The sequence below is a fragment of the Pterocles gutturalis genome, unplaced genomic scaffold (assembly GCF_000699245.1).
Source record: "Pterocles gutturalis isolate BGI_N339 unplaced genomic scaffold, ASM69924v1 scaffold4231, whole genome shotgun sequence".
Taxonomy (NCBI): domain Eukaryota; kingdom Metazoa; phylum Chordata; class Aves; order Pterocliformes; family Pteroclidae; genus Pterocles; species Pterocles gutturalis.
In genome coordinates, this window is record NW_010100077.1 from 79847 (window position 1) to 89698 (window position 9852).

The 9852-nt window shown below is 54.5% G+C and overlaps 1 protein-coding gene across 1 annotated transcript in view; it reads right to left on the reverse strand.

The window, feature by feature from the left end:
- BAP1 (BRCA1 associated protein-1 (ubiquitin carboxy-terminal hydrolase)) overlaps positions 1-6814 on the reverse strand; it is a gene marked incomplete at its 5' end in the record, with an annotated part of 9047 nt that extends 2233 nt beyond the window's left edge. The window contains 13 exons of the mRNA XM_010078206.1: positions 2-404; positions 1309-1442; positions 1787-1974; positions 2354-2480; positions 2698-2817; positions 3155-3237; positions 4109-4251; positions 4335-4396; positions 4902-5021; positions 5410-5542; positions 6241-6295; positions 6396-6425; positions 6718-6814. Of these exons, the coding sequence (XP_010076508.1) occupies positions 2-404; positions 1309-1442; positions 1787-1974; positions 2354-2480; positions 2698-2817; positions 3155-3237; positions 4109-4251; positions 4335-4396; positions 4902-5021; positions 5410-5542; positions 6241-6295; positions 6396-6425; positions 6718-6814 (1695 nt within the window). The remainder of the gene's footprint in view (position 1; positions 405-1308; positions 1443-1786; positions 1975-2353; positions 2481-2697; positions 2818-3154; positions 3238-4108; positions 4252-4334; positions 4397-4901; positions 5022-5409; positions 5543-6240; positions 6296-6395; positions 6426-6717) is intronic.
- Positions 6815-9852: the final 3038 nt, after the last annotated feature.

The window sequence follows — 9852 nt, forward strand, 5'->3', positions numbered from 1 at the left end:
CCAGGCCCCTGACGGCCCGGTTGTAGCGCATGCAGTCGACGCGCAGCAGCCCGTCCTCCTCGCCAAAGAGCACCTTGGAGATGTGGGAGGTGACGGGGCTGGAGGGGCGGGTGGGGTTGGCTGAGCGGATGGGAGAGCGCAGTGGGGAGTTGAAGGCGCTGCCAATCTCGGAGGCGGTGTCCGTGCTTTCATTGCTGGGGGTAGGAGAGGGCTGGGAGTGGGTGACCACCGCCACGGCAGCGCCTCCGCCGCTGGTCTTGATGGACAGGGGAATGGAGAGATCCTTCTGAGATTCCTTCAGCTTCTCAGCCAGGACGTTGATGGTGTTGGGCTGGAGGACAGAGAGCTGGCCATCCGCAGCCCCCGTCACATGCTCTTGCTTTACCTGCCCTTTTCTTTTGTACCTGCCCAGGGACATAGCAGGGCAGGTGAGGGGGAGGAGGTGGGGGGCCAGCGCAGGTGCTGCCGGCCCCACACCCAGCACTCCAGCCCATCTGCTGGGATGAAGCAAGTCCTGGAACATTTCTAGGTCACGTCCTCTGCCACCAGCTTCTCTGACAGCACCCCACCCCACCAAACCACTCAGCTACAGGTATTCCTATGCAGCCAGGGGGGACAGGGGCCTTCCCAAAGGGTGCTGTGTACCCCTGCTCTTCTTCCAGAAGCCCTAAGAGCAGCCTCGCTGTGACACCCCTTCCTGACCTTCATAGCAGTCTGAGCACACCAATGCTGTCACCAGGAGCTGATCTGGCAATCAGCACTGGGGAACTGAGGTTCATTTTGGAGAAGTGAAGCCCCCCCAGGCAGCTCACATGACATTTTCTTGAGCACCAGGCAGCCTTCAATGCAGAGCAGCCTGCCTCTGCCCTCCAACCGTAAAATACAGTGATTTATCAGCTAACAGGTGACCTTCTGCAGGTCAAGCTCCACCACCCACAGAGCCACCAGTGGCACAAGAAAAGTGCTAGCAGGAGGGAGCTGTGGAGAAGCCCCACAGAACTGGGCTATTCTGTTTATTCGGGAACATTTGGAAAAGAGGGGAAAGCAGAGAATCCGCAAGTTTTGCTGCTGACACACAGTAACTTAGGGCAGACAAAACTCAGGGTTGACTGTGAAGAGCTAGAGAAGGCATGCACAAAATTCAGCGGGTGAACAGTAGACCAGCAGGCCAAGAGAGCAGCCCTGATCGCACACACAGGCGCAGGCTCTAACACAGCTAACTGCGCTCAGGAAAGAGATCTGGAAGTCACTGCTGGTGGTTCTGCAAACATCTGCTCCCTGCCCCTCGCCCTTGGCTCAAGTTGTCACCTGATGGCCGAGTTGGTGTTACGAACTTCCTCCTCCTCATCATCATCATAGTCATCCTCATCGTCCGAGTACTGCTGGTGCTGTCGGACTGGGACCCGGCTGCGACCCACTCCTGCCGCAAGGTCTTCTTCCTCCTGCAAAACACCATTACTGATGGCCTGCAGGCAGCGGGGCGAGGAGGAAGAGCCCAGCAGACACGTCCTCGCTTCAGCCAAGACACCGGGGCTTGTCCCTTCTGAGAGGAGATGGGGCTCTTCCATGTGCTTGCTCAGCTGGCCCACATCAACGCCAACCTCTTTTGCCAGGTCAGTCTTTACCCTCCCACCTTCCAGCCTGGGTTAGTGCAAGGGCAGGCAGGCTGCAGGGCAGGGGAGGGCTCAGACTGGCTGACAGCCACACTCCCACAGTCCAGTAAGGGACTGGAATGGAAAAGCTCAGCTCAAGTCAGGCACACTGCTGGCCTGGAGCTCCAGCCTACCTGCATTGGGGATTTGGCGTAGTTGTGATTATCCAAGAAGGCTGGCAACCTCTGCACGATGGGGTTGGGGTTTGCTGGAGGCGCCCCATTGATACTGCTCGCTGATGTCTTTGCCACTGGTTTGGATTTGTTGGGTGGGCTCTGGGTGGCCGCAGGGTGGCCCTGGCTGGCAGGCTCGTCGGTGCCGTCTGCCACACAAGAACAGCACAGTCTTTCATGACCAGCACCGTCACATTCTACTCGATGTCCTCTGCCACCCCTTGCCCCGCACACGTGGCACAACTCTTACGCGCCACCAGCCCAGCACACCCACCTCCCATTCCACCTCCAGCTGTCTGCAAGTGTCCCCAAGCTTAAGCCCTCCCATTTTCAAGCTCCACGTCCCTCTGACACTCCTCCCAGGCACAGAGGCATGTACAACACCCCAGTACAGCACACACAGAGCTGGGTTGGGAGAAAAGAAGGTGAAGCTGACCATAAAAATGCCTCAAGCTCCAGGTCAGCTAGCCATTGTCACCAGCCGGTGCTGGCTCCACAGCAGGCCAGGCTGGCTGGCTGGGACGCCACTGGTATGGGGTCTACCTGGACGGGTGCTCTCTGGAGTCTTGCTGCTGGCTGGCTTTGCCTCTTCTGGAGCCTGAGAGTCCTGGGACTTCTGGGTCTGGATCAGCTCAGGCTGAGTAACTCGGATAAGCTTGAAGGCAAATGGCAGAAACTGAGTGCTGGACCAGGGTGACCCAAAACACATCCCTCCTGTTCAAGCACCACAGAAGGAGAACTTGCAAGGGTGAGCCAACCACCAACCGCCAACCACCCATGCACATAATCAACTGGCAATGCCACAGATGACCTGACAGCAGAGCCTGTCCCCACCCCACGCTTGCACTGCCTCACAGCTTGGGCTGTCCTACCTGCTGCAAGGCCTCCAGCACAGTCTGGCGGTTCATCTTCAAGATGTGCAGTTTGGACTCGTACTTCATCCTCCGATCAGGCACCACCGCCATCAGGTTGAAGCGGATGTCGTGGTACGGCTCCCTGCAGGAAGGGACAGCAGACATCAGCCGCAAGCTGGTGGTGGAACGCCCATCTCCCAGCAAGGGGGGTCAGCAGGCTGCCAGCACCATTCCTTCTCCTATGGACTCGAGTAAACAGGGGCCTAATCTGCCACTCTTATCCCGTGCAGCCATTTACAGGGACTCTGCATCACACAGAATGCAGGTTCTCTGCAGGCAAATTCCAGGCAAGGAGGCAGGGCACCTGCACCCCTCCCAAGCAACATTCTCCACCTCCACTTCCACTACTTGTTGCACAGACACCACAGTAGAAATAATCCAGGGAAAAAATAGTGAGGGGCCGTGCCTGCAGCACGGCCCCTGCAGTGGCCAGGCCAATGCGCTCCATGATCACTCTCCTGGCTTTGTCTGTCCATTCCTCATCATCAGCCCACGGCCCTGCAATAAGGATACAGAGATGGAATTAGCAAAGCAGTCCAAGGCTCCCACTTCAGACTCACAGAGCGGATCCTGCCATCCTCACAAGAGACAATCTCATGGCTTCCTGACAGGCCAGGGAACAAGGCAAGAAGGGGCCCAGGAGGCAGAAGGACCACGCTGTCAGCCCATACATGGAACCCTCTGCCTTCCAAATGGAAAAATGTGAGTTATCTGCAGGACAGAAAGGTGAGTTTTGAACCCTACAGACCACAAGCGATTCACAGGCTCCAGGCTCACAAAGTCCAAGGAAATCCCAGCTCTTGTGGGGCTCCACCTGCCAGTGAACCTGGTGCCATGCTTAAGAAAACCAGGCACATGAAGTGGGTACCTCGCTGAAAGGGCTGACAGACAGAAGCAAAGTGCTAGCAGGGATAAATAAGTGTCTGAAAGCCATAAGAATTGAGTCGAGTTGTAAGAGAAGGAAGGAACCCAAGCAGCCTGCTGGGATCTGCATTGGGGATCTTGTGCCTCAACACAGAGCAGTTATCCAGCACGAGGAGAGAATGAGGAGGAGAGAAATTCTGCTTGCAATACCGAGTTATTTCAGAGCTGCACAAGGATCTCATGGCCCTGAGCAATTGGGGAGGAGAATGGCAACATTGGAAAAAACAATGAAATGCATTTAGAAATAATTGCCTTCTGAACACAGTCCACAGTGTATAGGCTCCAAAACAAGCTGTCAAAACTCAGGACAAATCTGGGAGCCACTGGAGTGGCTCTCCACAAACATCAGGTAATGCTTTGGGGCAATGAAAAATAATCCCTACATTCAGACATAACAGGGCATCTATTCAACTGTGTCAACAAGTAGGGCCAGGTGGGCTCTTACCGTGGTCAATGGGATAGACCTTGAGCCCGTCAAGCTCAAACAGGCGTCCCTTGATGGGGACATAACTGACAAAGTGAAAAGCCTCCATGGTTCGCACAGCACTGATACCATTCTGCTTTTCCGGCAGGTGCCGTGGCTCTGGCCTATGAGGGCAAGAGAGGCGAGAGGTCAGCGGAGAGTCTGCCTCCTCCAGCAAACGTGAGCTGCAAGAGACACCCTCACTCACCTGGCATGGCTGTTGTGGGCCTTGGCCAGCTCTGGGGCGTTGCCAATGGCATAGCCTTTACTCTGCAGCAAAGAGCAAGAGAGTAAAACAATTGAGAAATGACAGGAAACAAACAAAATGCTTCACCCACCCGCTCCCCATTCCCTCCATCCACGCACAGGACTGGGAGAGCCACTTTCAGCACACCCGCTGCTCTGCTGAGTTATAGGAAAAACCCAAGATGCAAAGAACACACAATTTCTGCTAAATAAGTTACAGATAGACAGAAACACAGACTTTAAGACAGGTCTGAAGGTAGGAGAGAGGACTTTTGATCACAGACTTAGAGAATGCATCTGGGCTAAGGAATAGCAGGACAAAAGGCTCAGAGCTGTGCCCAGTGTAAGGGGACCAAGGCTCTGGGCAAGGCAAGGCAGGAAGGTGAGAGACAAGAGGCAATACTTCTACAGCGTGCAGCCACAAAGGGCTGGAAAGGAGCCAGCTCATCAGAGCATCATCCTGAGAGGGGAGCAAGAGGCAGATTCACACATGCCACCCGTCCAGAGCCCTGCACCACCCCAGCCCTACCTCAGGGCTGAATCCTTTGGTGAAATCCTTCATGCGGCTCAGCGTGGGGCCCAGGTCGACATTGTTGCAGTTCAGGAGGACGCTCAGCAGGGCATGGGTGGCGCAGGAATTTGGGATCAGCTGGAGGGTGACACAAGGAGCATCTTAACCAGTTGGAACAAGGCAACCCTTCAACAACCCCTCAGAGTCAGCAACAATCAATTGTAATGTACTGACGCAAGAATCACCCGTGAGAGCAGCGACTTGACTTCTCTCAAAGGAAGGGAGGAGGTCAGTCTCGTTTACCGAGCCACACAATGCCCCCATGAGCATCTGCTCACAGCACAGGCCACAGACAGGCTCGCAGCCCTCACTGGATTCCCTCCAACGTGGAGCTCAGGGCAGAGACACCCAGGGAAGAGCTGCTGCCCTCAGGACCAGCAAGAGCAGTGCAGCCCCTCTGTACCACACTGTTTCCCTGAGGTGTCACACAAGACACCCCTCCCCTTTTCCCTCGCCTCCAGCCTACCTGGTGAGCAAAGAACATGTTATTAACGATGTCATCGTCGATCACCGACGTCTCATCTACCAGGGTAGAGACCTTCCGACGTGATCTGCGCTCCTCAATCCACTTGAACAGGAAGATGAACCCATACACAGGGCTGTGGAGAGAAATCAGCAGCTGCCTCGTTTCGGATGGACCACACCAGTGGGGCTGCTCTGCCCAGTGCCAGAAACCTTCTGTTTCACACCACAGGCAGAGCAAAGACAGAGGGGAAAAGAAGAACCACCAGCCCCATCTTTCTGGAAGTGACCATCCCTACCACAAGTCCCCCCAGCCCCACATTACCAAGGACACACTAATGCTCCGGGCTGAGATAACCATCAAGCTCGGAAACTTTTGGGTTTGATAGGTCTTAAGAGATGCAAGACAGGGAAACAGGAGGTGAAATTCACCTCTGGACACTGACCAACCTGCAGAATAGTGGCTGACCACTGAACAACCCTTCCTTTTAAATAGATGTTGTATTCATTTTCAACAGGAGTTCAGACAAGGGCTTTTAAGAACACAGCAGCCTCAAAGCCATTGCAAAGCACTGAGACAGAAAGACAGCCCACGCTGCGAGCACACTGGCTGACACTGCACCTCTCCATGGGACCTGCCCCACAAGGTCCTTCTCAACGCACGAGGTTGCCTGTCTGCCCCAAACCTGATGAAGCACTCCTGTTTCGTCACTTACAACGCTGACCTCCATGACTGACAAGCTCACCCGGCCCTTCTGAACGCCTCCCGATGAGCTCCCAGGCCCACAGACACGTTCTGCTCAATAAAACTCACACTTTCACGCCTGGGACTTACCCTTGGCATTTGCTCTGCAGATCATAAATCTCTTCAACCTGCACTCCCTTGACCCCTGCAAACAAAGGGCAGAAGCTGGTGTAAAGCCCACCGGAAAGGACTACGGGTAATGTCAAGCACAAAACTGACTTCCCAGGAAGGTTTCATGCACTCACCAAAATCTTCGACCAGGAGTGTGAAGAGACCTGGAAAAGCACAAATCCAGAAGGTTACTTCTGACTGAAGAGAGCAGAAAGGAAACATGCTGCCACCAGCCCCTGAAGGTCCCATGTGGTCCCAGGCCAAGGCACAGCCAGAAAAACCACAGCCGAGCAGCACCGGGATCACACAGACTCCCCAGCAGCAGAGCCGTTGCGCCCTGGCTCGCTACACAGGAGCTCTGGCTCCCTTCATCCCTCCATCCCCATTCATCATCCTCTTCCTCAAGAGAGTCTGAACCAACCCTCTCCTGCCAGAGCCCAGTGAAGCCAGACCCACCTTCAGCGCCCAGACCCACCTGCAGACGACCTGCCAAGCAGTAAATCCCCACCATGAACAGCAGCAGGGAGCACCTAAATGACACGCACGCCTCTAACTGGAGGGAAACGCAGTTGAATAGGTTACAGGATATTTTAAAAGGTAACTTGTGTTCTTGGTAGTGAAAGACAGCCAGGAAAGGGAAAGACAGCTCACAGCAACAGGGCTGTGGGGAAGTCCAGGGACCAAAAGGTTCGCCTTAGTTTCCCTCTCTCCTGGGGGACCAAAACAAAGAGCCTGGCTCCAGTGGCTCCAAAATTCAGGGGTACAGAGACAATGGCCAAGAGACCAAAGAATTATTAGACATCAGCAACTGAGCAGCAGCTTCCACTAGGATACCGTAGCAAAGGCAGTCAGCCCAGTCTTCGGGCTGTCCCCCCACACGCGGAGCTAGCAAGCTCGAGACTGGAATAATAAATCTGCTTCTTTTGCTCCCATATAAAGGCTGCTGAAAGCCTGTGAGGAAGTCCAGGGAATATCAATAAGAAGGACTCAATCCCAAGAAACCTCCCTGTAAGCAAAGGATTTCAGGAACCTGATGTAAGTGGCTCAGTGAGGAAGGGGAGAGCCCAAGGGGCTTCCACACCAAAGTTAAAATGACTGAAACAGGCAAGAAACTTCTGGGAGCAAAAAGTCTTCATTAATTTAGCAGAAAACGCTTTTTCTTACAAAACTGTCAGTGGGAAGACACACACTATGGAAATAACTCGCTTCGAACCAGTGACAGCCTCCTTGCCATGCAACGCTGCTACACCAAACCCCAGCACCTTTCTGACAGAGATGCTTCTCCTCAAAATACTTGGCGCCGTGGTGGCAGGCTGTGTTGTACAGGTGACATCTACAGAGGCTCCAGGCAGTGCCACAGCCTCGCTGTGTCTTTGCAGCAACGCCCTTAGGGCAAGCAGTCCTTGCAGACCATAAGGGTCTTCAGGTGCTCACTACAGCTGTGGTTCTTGTTCCTTCTTTAGGTGGCGTCCATCATGGAAGCAGCAGTCGCAGCTGTTTACAGGTAGAGTCTCTCAATGGTAAAAGCTTCTGCAAAAGTCAAAAGCCTCGCTCACTCTACCATTTCAAAGGTTACAGTCTACCGGTCACAGCAAAACACATGTGATGTGAGATGTGAACCGTATCACAAGCTCTGCCTCGCAGCCAGCAAAGCTCTGCATCCAAGCAAGGCCTCGCGAACAAGAACAACCGCAAATGCCAAAACAGCGCTGCTCCTGCAGGCACCACCAGGAGAAGACCAAGCAGGACTTCTCAGCTCGCTGTGGCTGAGCCCGGAGCACTCGCACATCTCCGTAGCAGCTCTCCAGGACTGTGTGTCAGACTGGCCGGGCTGCACCAGAGGAGATGGGAAGTCAGCCGTCGCGTTTCCCTCCCGTCTGATCTACGCTGCTGGGCAGTCAGAGAGCTCAGAAGCCAAACTTCTCCGAGCACACCGTGAAAGGACAAGAAGTGATGGAAACAGGCTGCAGTAACAGAAATTCTGACTACACACATGAAGAAAACAATTCTTCGATACCAGCGTGGTCAGTGCTGGGACCAGGGTGCAGGAATCTTCTTGGGAATATTCAACCAGACATGGCCACAAGTGACCTGAACTACTTCTGACGCTAGCTCTGCTTTGCGCCTATGACTTCCAGGGGTCCCTTCCAACAGTGGTTTTTCTCCGATTCATTTCAATATTTTTTATTGCTTCAGCATCCACAAAATGTATAGTCCTGCTGCCATCACTCCTAGAACACCTGAAACCCCCATCCCAAATTATTTGGGTCCACAGACATCCTCCTGGTGTCCACAAGCACATGCAACACTATGCCAGCAGCCTGGAGGTTCCCAAGGCTCACATCACCGCCCCGCAGCCAAGGCAGAGAGCCCAAATCTGCATCTACTGACCCTTCGTGACCAGTAAAGCACCGAGAGCTTTCAATTCCAAGCCCTGTGGTGAGGGCGGGTAGCTTATGGGATGTGCTGAAGGCTGAGAGCAACACATGAGTCATTCCTAACCGCTGTCCCAGCTCCCACCTCTGCCTCCAAACCTCCACACACCCAGAGGAGCACAGCTGCGGCACGTTGAGAGCCCACCGCTGCCCAGACAGACCATCTTCCAAGCAAATAACCTTCCCCCCCAGGCGTGAGAATCCAAACCATGTCCTGTCTTCAGCATCATCGTGAGGAAGGGGGAGGATGGGAACAATTTTGGCAATTCCTGAGTCCCAGTAAAAAGAGGATAAAGAGCAGCAAAACCTGGGCTGACTGGAAGACCGACAGCAGACAGAATCCTTCGCTGAGCACAAGAAGATGAGTATAATGCAAGGGGTCCAATTCCCTCATCCACAGCATCCAAAACACACCACCACATTCTAAAGACAAGCTCTCAGCCTCCCAGGGGACCACCAGCCAGTGCTCCAGCCAATGCTGGCTTTGGCCCTCAAATCCTAACCCGCAAAACAAACTCTACCACAGAAACAACGTTCTTCGACACAGCAGGAAGGGGACACCTGTGACCATCCTGGTCCCAGCCGCTCAGGCACCACACCAGGCTCTTCACCACCTTTCCTGGGCTACCCGGGAGAGAGGGTTTGATCCACCCGCTCAGCTGCAAAGCCATGACAGGATCTGACATGCACAGGACAGAGATGTCACCCTCATGTGCACCCAAGTGACACAGGTTGTTGCCCGCGAAGCTCTGGGGCAATCAATCACCAGCCAGAGCTGTTTCTGTAGCAAGGGGCAGCTCACAGGCACCCCTCTCCTGTGGGTCAGCGATATTTCAGGGTGCATTGCAAACAACAGGAATGCTTCACACTACACCATCATGGCATTTCAGATGTTTTCCACGAGACCCCCAAGTTTACCAGACTACACACACAGGGGTGTCTGCGGCACCTCAGACCCCCGTACAAGTGCCATCAGAGCCCAGACCCCACTCTGAGCCTCCCAAAGCCCCTGCAGCCGCCCTCACCCCATCCCTGCCCCCATCCCACACCTGCACCCCCACACGCAGTGTCCCACCGTCCCTGTTCTGTCCGCCCTACACCCCCATAACCCCTCCCTAAGCCCCCCAGGGTCTATGTCCCACAAACCGCAACCCCG